At 32.6% G+C, this 17818-nt stretch overlaps 2 protein-coding genes across 3 annotated transcripts; one reads left to right on the top strand and one right to left on the bottom strand.

Moving 5' to 3' along the window:
* Positions 1–2071: 2071 nt before the first annotated feature.
* On the bottom strand, positions 2072–5034 carry LOC134719062 (salivary glue protein Sgs-3-like). 2 transcript variants are annotated; one of them, XM_063582004.1, is made up of 3 exons: positions 4785–5034; positions 3999–4431; positions 2072–2202 (listed from the first exon to the last, which is right to left on the bottom strand). In XM_063582004.1, exons 1-3 carry the CDS (start codon positions 4878–4880, stop codon positions 2117–2119), a joined length of 615 nt encoding a protein of 204 aa, XP_063438074.1. In that variant the 5' UTR covers positions 4881–5034; the 3' UTR covers positions 2072–2116. The 2 variants fall into 2 exon arrangements, with proteins under 2 accessions (XP_063438074.1, XP_063438073.1); XM_063582003.1 differs by lacking the exon at positions 2072–2202 and having other exon boundaries at positions 3228–4431.
* A 3315-nt stretch (positions 5035–8349) lies between these two features.
* Positions 8350–17185, top strand: LOC134719061 (uncharacterized). Its single transcript, XM_063582002.1, has 5 exons — positions 8350–8528; positions 10169–10243; positions 11832–12446; positions 15052–15208; positions 15904–17185. The coding sequence occupies exons 1-5, from the start codon at positions 8471–8473 to the stop codon at positions 15983–15985; spliced, it is 987 nt and encodes a 328-aa protein (XP_063438072.1). The 5' UTR covers positions 8350–8470; the 3' UTR covers positions 15986–17185.
* Positions 17186–17818: the final 633 nt, after the last annotated feature.

Below are 17818 nucleotides of genomic sequence, written 5' to 3'. Positions count from 1 at the left end.
TTATTTTAACTTTTAGTCTCTTGTGTACAATTTGGAGTTTAGTATGGCGTTCATTATCATTGAACTTGTATATATATTTGTTATGGGGCCAGCGAAAGGACGCTTCCGGGTGCTGGAATTTCTCGCTGCATTGAAGACCTGTTGGCGACTTTTTGATGTTGACTGCTCTATGGTCGGGTTGTTGTCTCTTTGACACATTCCCCATTTCCTTTCTCAATTTTTTTTTTCTAAATAAGAAAGGGTGTCCGTTAGAATCCAGTTGCAAAAAGGACAAAAAAGACCTAAAGAGTAATAATGCCTGCTAAACTGAAGACTGCATATTTCAGCTACAGAGTTCCCAGTGATTATGTGATTACGTCTTGGTCGATTTTATAGGAGTTATTTGATTACCAGACTTAATATTTCATGATTATTTGACTGTATTGATGATTATTGGATTATCTTGTGTTAAAAAATTATTAACGATTATGTTATTATATTGGCAAACCAATTGTGAGTATGTGATTACTTGGAAATCCCCCATGAGGGGCCTCTAATAATGATAATCTAAGATGACTTGACTGTGAATTACAAAAAAATCATTAATTATTTGTCATAAACAGTTTGTGACAAACGACCTGGAGGTCGCAGAAACTTTACAATGGCTGTATATATGTCAAGCAAATGATCGTCCATCATTGTAAACTTAAATAGTGTCTTTATGATTAACCTACTATTATAGTAATGTGGAAAAAAAACTATAAAAGGAAGCGAATATCAAATGTCTTGTTCATTATAATATCATCTTAATAATAGGAAAATCTATTAACGTCTTATTTAATATTCATACGCCATGTTGATGATTTTATCGTAGTCCAAGAAAATATTTCAAAGCAGACTATATTTGTTTACCTAAAATTAAACCGAGAATGTCCTGCTCCATTCAAAACACGTGACCTTTCAAAAAAAAAGTCATGTCATGATCCGAAATTGACTCTTAATTGTCAGGTCAAATGTTTTTTTTAAGAATTCATTTCCCTGGTTGGCCTGTAAATAAGATATAGTTGTATGGGAAAGTACAAAAAAAAGTAATTTTCGTTATCAATCATGTTTATAAGAATTAGACAGCATTTTTCATTATCAATTTGTGCAAACTATATATGACGTACTCTAGAAACTTAGCTATATATACCGAAGATGATTAATTAGACGGAAAAAAATAAACAGAAAACTTCAAAAGGGGGAGGGTTATATGTTAAAATGTAATATAAAAAAGTGTGTTTCAGAGGAATATGAAAAAAATACTTTAATTAAACTTTCAAAAATGGATTCCTCATCCAAACTTTGTCTTGATGGGAAATTAAAAAATAATTGTCAGTCTGAGGAATATTTAAATTGCAATAATTTTATACATAGGCAGTTACTCTCAAAATTTAGACTAAGTGATCATTCCCTTGGCATTGAATTAGGAAGGTACAGAAACATTCCAAGAGCACAAAGATTATGTAAAAAATGTGAAGTCCTAGATGACGAATATCATTTCTTTTTGTATTGTGACATTAACATATTTTTGCGTTCTAATCTTTTTGTTTATCTAAAAGACTATGTACCATTATTTCAGCATCTTGATGCATTCAATAAACTTAAACACATTCTAAACCCCATCCCTGAACTTGTTTGTCATATTGGAGTCTTCATTAAACAGTCTTTAGAACTGAGGGAGTCAGACCCGTGTCAGGCAAGGTTATGATGGTGTTTTTTTTACATACATTTATAATTGAACTCTAATGTTATATTTTTCCATATATTGTATTGTATTATTTTGTATTTCATTGTATTACATTGTATTTCATTGTATTGCATTGTATAGTATAAAATTATTGTTTCATTGTATTGCTTGACCCTCATGGGTGTAATTTTGCAATAAAGATATTATTATAACAGATGACAATCAGGCATACTTTCAGATCTGGTACATACACTTTACACACACTTATGTATGTTCTCCATAGCGTTCGGTTATTTATATACAAACATACAACGTTGTCTTATAAACTGTGCGTGATACAAACCGAAGTGAGAAGAGAAGACCAAATCTGACCAGTTTTTATTGTAACTGTTTTGACGTCATGAAATTTCACTTTTTAAATAGCTCGTTTAATAGTCCTTTCAGTGTGTTTCCTCCAAAATAGGTCTTGAATATGTTGAATTCATAAATATGATCTGCAAAAGAAGAAAAATGTCGATCATATTATAACAGAACGACATAGACTTAATAATATGTCTTTTGATTGAGTTAAGCCATTTCAATTGATTTTTATAGCGTGTCTTCCTATGTTATGATGTTACACTATTGTTTCAGATAAAGGTGCATGTGTGTTACCATTTTAACTTTTAAACCCGCTGCAATTATTTGCACCTGTTCTAAGTCAGGAATCTGATGTTCAGTAGTTGTCGTTTGTTGATGTGGTTCATAATAGTTATCAAAAGTACCAGGATTATAATTTTATACGCCAGACGCGTTTCGTCTACATAAGACTCATCAGTGACGCCCAGATCAAAATAGTTAAAAAGCCAAAACAAATACAAAATTGAGGAGCATTTAGGACCCAAAATTCCAAAAAGTTGTGCCAAATACGGCTAAGGTAATCTACTCCTGGGGTAAGAAAATCCTTAGTTTTTCGAAAAAACTCAAAGTTTTGTAAACAGAAAATTTTCATAAGCGTTTATCGTCTCTTGTTTTTTTAATAAAGTTACGAGCATTGGTTTCTCGTTTAAATTGTTTTACATTTGTCATTTCAGGGCCTTTTATAGCTGACTATGTGGTATAGGCTTTGCTCATTGATGAATGCCGTACGATGACAATTGTCAATTGGTCGCTTGTGGAGAGCTGTTTCATTGGCAATCATACCACATCTTCTTTTTTTGTTTTATAAAAAGACGTTTACTCTTATATACATTTTTGTAGTTTATTCCATATCCGCCAAATGATTTTAATACACCAAGAACCGTTTCAACATAATAAAATTATTTAGAATCCAAACACCGAAAGAAAAAAATATTTCAAAAACATATACTTAAAACAATAGAAATTATATTGAATTTATCCTGAACTGCCTGTTTTTTAACAGGAGCTGCAAAGGAAAGAGCAACTAATATTCTATCTCGTGTCACCCTGTGTCAGCTCTTTGTTGTCTTTGGTTAAGTTGTGATACGTTATATGATAGTACAAATTAATATCACTTAGACTTTAGACAATATAAAAATTTATTAGCACAAATACATTTATATGTAAAGGTTATAGCATGACAAAATACAAATTACATACACAAACATATACACTTGATTATAAAAAGTTACTTAAACCGGTATTTTTTCATTTAGACTGATACCGAACGAGTGCCATTGGTTGTATTATGAGGGGGCGTAGAATTGCTTTTTTAAAGATGTCTGAATTGATCCTTTATTGTTGGCGGAAATTTGTATTTCTACTTAGTATATACTAAATGTTCATATAGACCAAAAGGTAACTTGTTGATTATATTTATAGTTGTAATGAAAAAAATATGCCAAAATTGAAACTAAAGATATATGACTAAATTAAATTTTCCTTATGAATACACAACTGCACCGGTATCAATCCTGACATGTCTGAGATCTAATTGCGCCACTTGTGTATGGGTGGTTTTCAAGTATGTGTTGAATTGAATATAAAGAGGAAACATATTAAAATTCGAATTCTTCTTCTTCAAATGGCATTGTTGGTCGGGTCGGTATAGGTGTCACATAATTTAGTTCTACACCATCGGCAACTGGTCTAAGTATTAATTTTCCAGATTTATTTGGAATGGAAAGTCTTACTCCATTCGGAGATTGAAATTCGAATCCCCCGTTTTTTCTTAATGAAATGACGCCATTGTATATTTGTGTATTTTTTGATTGCACTACGGTGTTTGCTCTCACTGAAGAACTTTGACCAGACACATGACTTAATTTCGACATAAGCTGAATGGGCGTACCAGTAAATTGGTTATTGTTTGAATTTCTTAATGCTGTTTGAGGTGGAGGCTTTGTTGACTGGATTGTGTTACTTTGCGTTGGTGGTCGGGTGCTCTTGAATGTTTGCGTGGGTGGTTGGGTATTCCTGAATGTTTGCGTGGGTTGTCGGGTATTCCAGAATGTCTGCGTGGGTGGTCGAGTGGTTCTGGTTCTGTGTGCAGGTGGTCGAGTATTCCAAGACGTCTGAAGATGCGAATGTTTATTTCTATTTGTCTGTACATTGTCTTGAATGAAATTGTCTGGTAAACTGACAGTGACTGGATTTGTAACCATCGACTGCTGTCTTGTTATCCCAAGCCTCCTTTTCAGAAGTTCTAAGATGATGGCTTCGTATGTTAAACTGTTCCTTAATACTGTATCCGCCAAATTTTGCCTTCTTGCGTTATTTTGCCTCTGAAATTACAAATTTGATCTTACTAATACTCAAAGATGATATAAAAATGATCAAAAGGAGATTTTGAGTATAAATTAACCACCCACAGTTTTTGGTAGGGTCCAGCGTTGTCAGTTTATTTTAGAATTATGTGTTTGCTGCCATTTTCTTTAAAATTTTAATGTTTTAGCTAATATTGTTATTTTAATGCACCTCAAGTATGCCTTTGACAAATTTGGATTTAGCAACTCATCCATTACCTTATTTTCGTATATATCATGACGATTTGTGGTTAAACCATAAACCAGATTTAACCACACGTAATTAAATTTAATTCATTTTTCTTTAAAGAGATAAATACCAGTAGTCTTACCGTTCTCATCCGGTCAAAATGTCTGCAATATATTCCCCCAATTACAGAGATAATTATTACATAGAACGAAGCACATTTTAAAGTTTTAATCTCCATCTTTTTTTCATTTAAAAGTTTATATTGATCGTTTTAACAGACAATTCCATATTTGTGTTGGGGTCAAACAAGGATGTTGTGTCTACCCTGTTATCTTTCTCGCTACAATGAAGATACGACCAAACACCAACACATAAAATGATCAATCATAAATCTATGAACGAAGGTACGACAAAAACACCTGACAGGTCGGATTAAAAGATGACATTGATTGTTTTATTAATTATGATAAATTGATATATTTTACTATTAATCTAATACACATTTTGTATGTCGGGTTACACCTGCTGACCATTAGGTGACAATTATAGGTGCAACGTTTATCACCGGTCTTTTGTGAGGCAAAAGCTGATTAATTATCATTGTATAAAAGATGTAAATATAATACAGGTTAGATTGAAAGCCAAGTCTGTGTATTCTTAAAGTTAAACAAAAGTAATCAAGTTAATACAGGAAATACGGTTGGCGTGTATGGATCCTCAAAGTTCAAAAAGGTGAATTTTCAGTGGTTCCCTTAGCATGATTTTGATAAAATATGCATACTTTCTGTATCGTACACCTTTCAATCTATGAGTTTGACTTTCCCTCTGGTATCTTTTGTCCCTTTTTTTAAGTGGCTAGCTTTATTCGGAATCCATATTGTTAACTGTGATACTTTTAAGTGCTGAAATCGTATTCTTTTTAATATTTCTCTTTTTAACAAGCATTTGATAGAAATTGATTTTTAGTAACATTCTTTAGTAATATCTCATTTATTTTCTCTCAAATTAATTATATTGAAAACAATTGGGTTAGCGGACGTATACACAGGGATGATTATATTTATGAACGTTTTGGCAACATATTTTATCGACAGGTAAAGATCCGTCTCAATTATATCTAAATGATGTTTTCAACAACACTTAGTGTTCGCTCCTCTTGTTTTTGAACTTTTGTCAGATATTCGAATTCCTCTGGTTTTATCCATTTTAGTGCCCATAAAAAATTTTGCCTATTAAGCCCTATTTTTCTTTTCATAATTTTATTACAAATAGTTTTATAAGTCAAATTTGAAAATCTTATAAAACTATTTGTTATTTTTCCAATGTTTTTGAAAGACAAATGATGACAATGTTTATCGTATGAAAAATCTAGAGAGATATATTTCCTGTTAAATTTTCAATGGCTTATATCTCGAAAACAAGCCAACGGACCCCTAATTTTTAGATTTAGATATTTCAGTTACATGTCGGAAACTACACCCACAAAAATTAACGACAAAAGGGACGATTTATCGTTCCCTATTGTTAATTTTCCTTTTTTTAGATGGCGATGTTACATTATTCAACACTGGATTTAGATATTTGAATATTGTTTAATTGGTGTTAATATTGATTTTGTTATCAGTAAATTAAAAGCAACCTAAATATATGATATGTTTAACCCGGCGACATTTTTGCGCCAGTCTCAAATCAGGAAACTCTGACCTTTGTTAGTCTTGTACGTGGTTTTTTTTAAATTTTAGTTCATTTAGATGTTTTGGAGTTTAGTATTTTCACTGAACTAGTACTATTACAATTTTTTATTGAGGGTCTAGTGGAGGCTAATCTCCGGGTGCGTGAATTTCTCGCTGCGTTGAAGACCCATTGGTGGCCTTCAGCGTTTCCATTCCCTATTTTATTTATTTGTGTGTGTGTTTACTATAAACTTGGTAAACAAAATAAAAATGTATATTTTTATAGTAAACACTTAAGTATGTCATTAGTAAGTTTCCGGTGTATCTAACATTAAAATGTATGGAGGGACAATTAAAAACTGTCAATCGCTGTCGGAACAGTCATTTGTAATGATATAAATCATATACTTGTTTATCTACATATACTCATACTACGTGGTGTACTATTCGATATTTGTAGATAATGATTAAATGTTAGACGGACCAATACACCACCCACAATCCTTTCCTGATAACAAAAAAAAACCCAGCAATAACGGAAAACCATAAACACCACCACCACCACCACCACCACCATAAAAAATGTGGTGATTGATGCGTTTAACAACAATGAATGGCTATACAGCCCTCACACGGTCCGTAAAATTATGTGGTGGTATACTTGTAACACTTCTATTCATTTATCTTTATATGAATCTACATAAGGACGCCGGGATTTCCTTACCACCTCTGCAACAGCTAAATAAATATACCTTATATGCTAAGTCTAGTAATAAATATATTATAACTTACATGTAATACAATGCGATACTATAAGACATTTGATAACCGTGTTTGGTGATTCAATTTACTCTGTTAACCCACTGTGACATGAGAAGCTGAGTATATCATCAGCTCAGTGAAAGTGATGGCTACAAAAGTATAATAACAAATTTCATTGATCTTATGGTATAATCACTTATAACTTTTTTTTCAAAAGAAGAATAGTTTTGCTTGATTTTTTTTTATCTTTGTGTTTTCAGGGGAGGTAACTCGGAAAAGGTATAATTTAAAAAGGAATAAAAATATGTTCTGTTTCATGTTATAACATAAAAAAAAACTAACGGTTCCTCCTTTCTATTGATATTCTGAAAGAATTTTATATGAGGCAATATCTCATTTTTAATTTAAAAATTCTATCATATAGTTAAACCTCATATTTACATCAAGATGTTTTTTTTCTTTGTTTCATCTCTTTAAAAAACCTAGCTTATTTGCTCAAGATCATGTTATTCTCTCCATCAGGCAAGTTGACCTAAGATAAAATAGGCTAATGTTTTTAGGTCTTTCCTGGTCATAAAGCTCTTTCCATTCATATATTTCTTGGCTTTAAAAATTAGGCTTTGAAAGTAAATCCAGGATAGCGTTTCAAACGCGTGCAATTTATTTGGTAATCATTTGTGTTCATATTTATGTTTCTTCGAACTAGAGTGAATTATGATTTTCGATACACTTTTTGTTTTAATGCACCCCACCCCAAAAGTTAAAGAATCCTTTTCCATTCACTGTATCAAACATGGAGGCTAGTTGTCATAATGGTCTATCATTCTATCAGAAGCTCTTAAGAATGCACCCATTGGAGCCTCTTAACCAACTTAATCAAGGCAGTTGATATATATATATACATTTTCAATTCATATTTATTAAGTACATGATCTAACCATCCATGTCGTTTGGTGCCTGTCTCAATACCGGAACCATCTGTGGTTGATTTGTGTGTCGTTTCATAATTATTTTATTATTTGGATAATTTAATGTCTAATTCAGATCGTTACTTGTTTTTGTTTAATTAATTCAAAAATCTCTAAAAGACTTCCGGCGATATAAAGCCTAAAATATTGTAAGACTGTTTTCAGTTGTTAAAAAGACAACAATATATGATTTTTCGTGTGCAGTCTCATTGTCTAGTACTCCTCATTTTACTTTCTTTATATATCAGGAAGATGTAAGATTGAAAACTTATCCAAACGTACCTCATGGAGCCTCCTAGTAAAGTGAAGTAATTACACTTATCAAAATTAATTAATGCCGAAAAAGACATGTTACTTTTGCATATTGTTTTACATTGTATTCTGAATATAAATTAAACAAGAATGACAAAATCACACGGGAAATTATGAAAAATACACTTGTTTACCTGCTACTGGTGTGCACTGTACATTTTGCATACACAAGTAAGTCTCAGTAGTTTTAATTTAAATTCAATTTCAATATTTGTATTCGAGATGAAGATATTGACAATATATGTTCAGAATTTCCGATTTTCTTATTTTATAATAATTTTATTTCAATTCAATAATATAAAATATATAAAAATATGCTTCATGTAGATCAAGTTTTCGTCATTTTGATTTGCAGAAGACTAGTCACGTGATGTTTTACAGCGATGTTTTATTTTCCAATAAAACGCAACATCGATATCTGCATGCATAACTGTACTCTCAACGACAATGTTGCAATAGTTTGTGAAGACTTTAAACAAACGGAAATGAATTTTTTTATTTATCTCGAAACATTCTGTTTTGTATATTTATTCAGTTACTTAATTTAGTTATTGTTTTCATTTGTTTTTGTTTTTGTTACATGTCACAAACTGTATATTTGCCAATAACATATTGAATTGAATGGAATTGAAGTGTAATTTAATTTTAAGAATTGCCCGCTACGGTTTCACAATTTTATCTATAGACTATTATATATATAATAAGAGATTTTACTCGTCCAGCATATGCTAAAAATGTATGAAACAATTTGTCTAAACATCAGCCCAACAATGTTAGATCTGCAAATTTGATTTCGCTACATATATACCGTTTCGATCCCTAACATCACTGAAGAGACATTTATTGTCGAAATCCGGATCTGGTGTACAAAAAAAATATTGACACCTTATGTTTGTGGCATAACATTTTGGTCACTAGTTAATTGTTTTCTGTTTAATATTAAAGTTATATTAAGATCCATTTTGTTACATCTTGTGACTAATTTTATTTGGCAATCGCCAATGGCAGTCAGCAGGGTTAAAGAACATCAGTTGTTCGACCTGTTAGTCAAATGCGTTTTGTTAAAATATACTTTTTCACTTTTTGTTGTCTTTTAGAAAATGTTGTTTGTGCTGTATTTAGACCCTTCTACAATGAAATTTGTTTTACATGCACACGTATATAAATTGCGGTATTTATCCAACGCAATCATAGGTTTGAACGTAGTTTTCAATTTAGACTTGTTTATATATATATATATATTCTTATCCGATGGATAAATCTGTTGTAGAGTTGTCACTGACTCAGACGTACTTATAAATATAATTATTTTCTGTGACTGTATTCTTGCATTTATTTGTAGGGTCCTTTACTATAGATAATTGAGCTGATCTGTAACAATAACATCTCCATGCTTTATATATCATGTACTGTAGTACGCCGCTAGATTAAAACTGACGAGGAAAGGAAACACACGGCCACCGAAAGCTTTATTTTGAAGCCCAGGAGGTCGTGTGGTCTAGCGGGACGACTACAGTGCATGCGATTTTGGTGTCACGCGGATATCTCAGTAGCATGGGTTCGAATCCCGGCGAGGGAAGTACAAACAATTTGTGAAAGCAAATTTCCAGATCTAACATTGTAGGGTTGATATCTATATACATCTCGTCTAAACATCAAACCAACAATGTTCGATCTGTAAATTTGCTTTCGCCAATTTTTTGTTCTTCCCTCGCAGGGATTCGAACCCATGCTACTGAGATATCGTGACGATTCTTGTTAAAAGTTTTTTCATCCGAGTGGTTCAATGACACGTGTGCCTCTTTTTTCAGAATGTCCTGCGCCATACCCAGGAGAACATGGACCTTGTGGACAAACGTGTGGCTTGAGTAGTCATTGCAGTTCAGGTTTGTGGACACTTTGAAATAAGATATACCCTTAAAATAATTAGCTTGGTTTATCTGCCTGCAGACAAACAGCCACTAGAATATGTCTCCATTAAGGAAATAGCCATATTGCTCTCTATGAAGAAAACTAGCAAAATTTCTCAAAGAAGGAATATAGTTAGATTTCTCCATGGATAAAAAAAAATGGCCAGATCTCTCCCCACGAAGAAAAATATATATTTTTTTCAAATTAGTAATAAAGTTAGATTTCTCTCCTTATGAAATATATTAGCTAGATATCTCAATTCTAGGAAAATAGCTAAATGTCATTATGAATTAAAATGAAAACAGTAAAGATGGATGAGAGTCGTTAATTTGACTGTAGCTAGATTAATGGACAATCTCGTGAATTTATTTTATGAAATTTTGTATATTACAATCATAGTAAGGACATGCTGACAGTTATGTTTATCTTTAAAAGATAATTACTAAGTATAATACATGTAATTACTAGTATATTTTTTTAACATTACCAAGTGCCTGTGATGTTGAACTGCAAGTGAATATTTAACAAAAATGTTATAGTCTGGAAGAAAAAAACGACAAAAAAAGGCATATGGTACCAAGTTGATAATAAAAGGCAACATTGGAGAATACCCTACAATACCGTGACTATAAACGAAAAGAAAACGACAAGAAGACTAACAATAAAACAGAAAACACTTACCAGTGTTAAGCAACAGAAATCCATCCAGGATACCAGGTGAAAGCAGGTGCTCCGAAAGAGAAGGCAAATCCTGCTGGCACTATCACCACCCATCGTGTTGCTAATCTGTATCTGATCTGTATGGGTACGTCGTAGTTACCAATTCTGGCTTTTTTACAACGGGGGTGAAGGCGCCGTTGATTTACTGACGTTTCGTGAGAGCAGATTTAAAGCTCTCCACAATTGTTGCGCGCACATTACTAGTGTCTTCTGGATGGTTCCAGTTAACAATAGTGGACACGATGTATGAGTTTGAGTGTTGTGGTGTTTTACTGGTGGGAATGTCAAAGCACCGTCCTGTATCGTTTCTCACTCATGGCAATATAAAAATTCAACGAAAATTTGTTATACAACTTCTAATAATTTTACGCAGTTCTGTGTGCCTTACATGCATGCACAAATTCTTTCCTGTTTTCTTACATACCTTTTATACATAAAACATTTAGTGCGATTTTATACAACCAAACATTAAGGCTGTTGATAATTGAAATAGATTCACCAATTCAATAATAAAGGGCATACTTTTATATACTTTAGTAGTCTTAGCAATACTCAAAGCGTATAACATATATTCTCGAAGGCATTGTTTCTTATTTTTCATTTCATTTGATTTTGACATTTTTTTTTTACTTATGTTGCTATCCCTTTTTTTCTAAAATGTGCACCAATTTTAATACTTGTATCTTGTTTTTCATGTTTTTGTAGGATATATTATTAACTCACTCGTTATGGACTGGTCTTAAGGAAACGACGATAGTCCGTCGGAAGGGGACGATAAAAGGATAATCCATGTTATAACTTGTACATAAATATGTTTAAACTAAACTCACTCATATTTTGCAGGGTTATGGTGCTGTACTACCCCCTGTGGTGGGACGGTGTGTAAAATACCAGATATACCAAGGCAGCCCACATTACATCACCACGAACCACCAGCTATACCTATACCAAAGCCGACACCAGTCCACCACTATCAGCCGCCAGCTCACCACCACCAACCACCCGCTCACACACCAGTTATACCAAAGCTGACAACAACCCACCACCACCAGCATCCAGTTCATGTACCAGATATACAAACGCAGACGACACTTCAACACCATCAGCAACCAGCTCACACACCCATTATACCAACACAGACGACACTACATCACCGACAACCTCTAGCTCACAATGCAATTCCTCATATCCCACCTATACCAACACGTCAAGAAGCTCAACAACAACTATCCTTATATCAAGAATTGTTTCCAGAACTTCAACCAGGTTTTCAACAACAAGTGCCATTATTTATAGATCCAAACCAACAAAACGTCCAAGCAGATATCAGCCACCAAACTAATATATATCAAGATCAAGTAGTAAATATAAAATCAGACGTGTTTCCAGACCACGCCCATGAACAGCATTTCATGGACAGCCACACACAGCCTCCCTTATTCCTAGAACCACAACAAGGTACCGTATTTTCAGTATACTACTAAGAGTTCATTGTGACATGATAGTAACTCTTTTTGTAGCTTGGTGAAGAGCTTAACATACACTTTAGAACATTTAAAGCTTATTATGATCTACAGAACATTTAGAGCTAAACATGCACTGCACAACATTTAGAGCTTAACATACACTACAGAATATTTAGAACTAAACAACACTACAGAATATTTAGAGCTTAACATACACTACAGAATATTTAGAGCTTAACATACACTACAGAACATTAAGAGCTTAACATACACTACAGAACATTTAGAGCTTAACATGCACTACAGAACATTTAGAGCCTAACATGCACTACAAAACATTTAGAGCCTAACATGCACTACAGAACATTAAGAGCTTAACATACACTACAGAACATTTAGAGCTTAACATACACAACAGAACATTTGGAGCTTAACATACACTACAGAACATTTAGAGCCTAACATGCACTACAGAACATTTAGAGCTTATCATACACTACAGAACATTTAGAGCTTGACATACACTGCAGAAAATTTAGAGCCTAACATACACTGCAGAACATTTAGAGCCTAACATGCACTACAGAACATTTAGAGCCTAACATACACTACAGAACATTTAGAGCCTAACATAAACTACAGAATATTTGAAGCCTAACATACACTACAGAACATTTAAAGCTTGATATACACTACAGAACATTAAGAGCCTAACATGCACTACCGAACACCTAGAGCTTAACATGCACCACAGAACATTTAGAGCGTAACATAAACTACAGAACATTTAGAGCTTAACATACTCTACAGAACATTTAGAGCTTAACATACACTGCAGAACATTTAGAGCCTAAAATACACTACAGAACATTTAAAGCTTGACATACACTTCAGAACATTAAGAGCCTAATACAAAACATTTAGAGCTTAACATACACTACAGAACATTAAGAGCTTAACATACACTACAGAACGTTTAAAGGCTTTCATACACTGTGGAACATTAAGAGCTTAACATACACTACAGAACATTTAGAGCTTAATACAAAACATTTAGAGCTTAAAATACACTACAGAATATTTAGAGCTTAACATACACTACAGAACATTTAGAGCTTAACATACACTACAGAACATTTAGAGCCTAACAAACACTACAGAACATTTAGAGCTTGACATACACTACAGAACAATTAGAGCCTGACATACACTGCAGAATATTTAGAGCTTGACATACACTGTAGAACATTTAGAGCTTAAAAACATTTAGAGCTTGACATACACTGTAGAATATTTAGAGCCTAACATACACTACAGAACATTTAGAGATAAACATACACTACAGAACATTTAGAGCTTATCATACACTACAGAACATTTAGAGCTTAACATACACTACAGAACATTTAGAGCTTAACATACACTGCAGAACATTTAGAGCCTAATACAAAACATTTAGAGCTTAACATACACTACAGAACATTTAGAGCTAAACATACACTACAGAACTTTCAGAGCTAAACATACACTACATAACATTTAGAGCCTAACATACACTACAGAACATTTAGAGCCTAACATACACTGCAGAACATTTAGAGCCTAACATACACTACAGAACATTTAGAGCCTAACATACACTACAGAACATTTAGAGCTTAACATGCACTACAGAACATTTAGAGCATAACATACACCTCAGAACATTTAGAGCTTAACATACACAACAGAACATTTAGAGCTTAACGTACACTGCAGAACATTTAGAGTTTAACATACACTACAGAACATATAGAGCTTAACATACACTGCAGAACATTTAGAGTTTAACATACACTACAGAACATTTAGAGCTTAACATACACTACAGAACATTTGGAGCTTAACGTACACTGCAGAACTGTTAGAGCTTAACATACACTACAGAACATTTAGAGCTTAAAGTACACTGCAGAACGTTTAGAGCTTAACATACACTGCAGAACATTTAGAGCCTAATACAAAACATTCAGAGCTTAACATACACTACCGAATATTTAGAGCTTAACATACACTACAGATCATTTAGAGCTTAACATACACTACAGAACATTTAGAGCTTAACATACACTGCAGAACATTTAGAGCCTAATACAAAACATTCAGAGCTTAACATACACTACAGAACATTCAAAGCTTGACCTACACTACAGAACATTTAGAGCCTAACATACACTACAGAACATTCAGAGCTTAACATGCACTACAGAACATTTAGAGCCTAATACAAAACATTTAGAGCCTAACATACATTACAGAACATTAAGAGCTTAGCATACACTACAGAACGTTTAGAGCTTAACATACACTACAGAACATTTAGAGCCTAACATACACTACAGAATATTAAGAGCTTAGCATACACTACAGAATATTTAGAGCTTTACATACACTACAGAACATTTAGAGCCTATAAAACCATGAGAAATCAAGATAGAACACATGTCCATCATTTACAAACAAGAGGCATGCATTCAATCTTGTAGAGGAAACACTTGAAGGATTAAACAATTTCAATGGTATTTTTAAACCAGAAGTATTTTTTCTTCCTCTTTCAGGTATTCCACAATACAACAATTTCCCAACTGCTCCTCCCAGTAACCATGGTAACACTAGAGTAGAGGAAACATGTCCACCAGATCAACCAAGAGTTCAATGCTGGCATGATCCATGCAACGGTAGAACGTGCACAAACTTTCCTGTAGCAGTTTGTGAGTAAGTGGACATACATGATTTTGTTTAAGGAAGTTTGACCTATTTTTACACCTATACAATATCTTTGCTGATGTGATACTTTTAGAATCTAAAGGATTGTTGTTAATTTTTCAGTTTATATCCCAAAATAAAAAAATGCCATGCATTGGTTGAAGATTTTATCTTGACATTTTGCAAACAGCTAGAAAAAAAGCCTTGTGTCGTTGTTCTCCTCTTATATATAATGCGTTTCCCTCAGTTTAAGTTTGTTACCCCAATTTTGTTTTTTTGTCCATAGATTTATGAATTTTGAACAGCAGTATACTACTGTTGCCATTATTTACAGTTTCAAAATGTGGAATGTAGGGAAAATTCAATTCTTGATTGTATGGAGCTATTTTTCAATTGTATTGTGGGATATTTTAGAATTGTTTCAATGGATACAAAATACAGTATAATGAGTAATTGTTGAGTTTATTTTTTATTGAGATAATGGAATAATGGGCACAGATGAGAGATTAATTGTTCAATTTCAGGAAATTTCCCATACAATTAATGCTTTCAAAATTACAAATGCAGCTTTTCTTTTTTAATTGTGAAACTAATCTTGCTGTGCTTTTTTGGTTTTTTAAACATAGAATGCAGATCATTATTGGTATCAGAAATAGAATAGTTATATATTAATTCAATAGTAAAGGTTTTGGTTTTCATTTCAGGGTCAATCATTGTGGAGATTGCAGTGCAATGTTTACAATGGCTACTGTAGATGTCACCAGAGGCTGTGAAGTTCGCTTATGAATGTGTTTTTTAAAGATATTTTTTCATAACTCATTTATAATGACTCAATATATTCTTGTTGAATATTATATTTAAAAACCATTCAAGTTTTTGAAAATAAAAATAAAAAATATGAGCAAATGGGAGACAACTCCAGATAATTTGTACCAAAAAAATGAATTCTAGGGATAAACAGATATTGTGTGATTTTATCAATGTGCCCAACTTTTCCTGTAAAATAAGGAGATGTACTGGATAGACATCAATGAAACAACTGCTCAACCATATTTCTTTTAGACTGTAAGTGGACTTCAATTTTGAAATGACATGAAAAAACATCATATTTGTTATTTCATATAGTAATAATCAATGAATAAGAAACCAATATTTTTTAAATTCTCCTTTAATTGGCTAAAATAACATACAGACTAAAAATCCATGTATAAATTGTATAATAAGCACCAACTATAATTATGCTGAAGAAAGACTAGAGATTCTGATTTTGCATAAAGACAAAGGGCAGATAAAAATAAGTCCATTTAATTATCTCCCCTTTTGTATATTAAAAATATGTGTGAAATTCATTTCATATTCAAAAATATAAACCATACAAGTTTATCTAACTTTACCTAACTTTAAACAAAACTGAGATCACATTAAATAATTGCTTTATGTGACATCACTGTGAGAAGCATTTTTCACCAATTGTTATAACTACATAATATATAAAGAAACATCATTTATTTTTTTATATCTTTGAAAAATTACAATGGATGAAAAGTCTTCATTTTTAGTTTTGGAAAAGAATGTAATTCAGGTTATAAACTAAAAACTAAAAATTAAACTTTAATGTATCTGTGAGCAGTTTTGCTGTGATATTGGCCACAAAATGAAATAAATCAACTGTAGCCAAATTTTAAGACTTATATATAAGTTAAACTACAGATTATTGCTGTGTATATTATCAAATAAAAACGAGGCAACACTTACTTTGAGTTGACCTTATTATTCACAAACATAAAGCAAAAGGACTCAAGTTGGATAGAACTTATATGGGTTTTTTATTTACATTCCCATTCTCCAAAAAAAAATGTTTCACAATTTCATATATTCTCATTAACAAACTTACATTGTATCTGAGGTTTCATGAGTGGAAACTTTCAATAAACTTTACAGCAAAAGGACTCATACATGAAGCTGATGAATAAAAACCATCGCAAGCTACACAAAAAGAAGAGATTATAATAAAAAGTGGCAGATGCTTTCCTGAAGATAAGAATTTATATGGGATATCAATTCAAATGAGTCATTTTAAAATTAAATCTCTATTTTATATTTTTAACCGGATTTTTGTGACAAAAATGGTCGGTTATTGATTTGGGGATATAAGGCGGGCGGCTGGGTGGCAACCAAATGTTGTCCGTGCATTTACTCATTAACTGTTGAACCAAAGCTTTTCAAATTTTAATATGTTGTTACAGACAACAAAATGAAGGTCAAATTCAATTATGACGATTTTGACTTTTACAGTTCAGGAGTTATGGTTCTTGAATAGTTGAAAAATGGCATTTCCAGTCGTGTCCGTGCATTTACGCATGAACTGTTCAACCAAAGCTTCCCAAATTTTAATATGTTGTTACTGATGACAAAATGAAGGTCAAGTTCAATAATGACGATTTTGACTTCTACCGTTCAGGAGTAATGGTTCTTGAAAGATTGAAAAATGGCATTTCCAGTCGTGTCCGTGCATTTACGCATGAACTGTTCAACCAAAGCTTCCCAAATTTTAATATGTAGTTACTGATGACAAAATGGAGGTCAAGTTCAAAAATGACGATTTTGACTTTTACCGTT

The sequence above is a fragment of the Mytilus trossulus genome, chromosome 5 (genome assembly GCF_036588685.1).
Source record: "Mytilus trossulus isolate FHL-02 chromosome 5, PNRI_Mtr1.1.1.hap1, whole genome shotgun sequence".
Classification (NCBI taxonomy): Eukaryota; Metazoa; Mollusca; class Bivalvia; order Mytilida; family Mytilidae; genus Mytilus; species Mytilus trossulus.
Note: the sequence above shows the minus strand (reverse complement) of the source record. Positions and strands in the feature narration are given on the sequence as shown.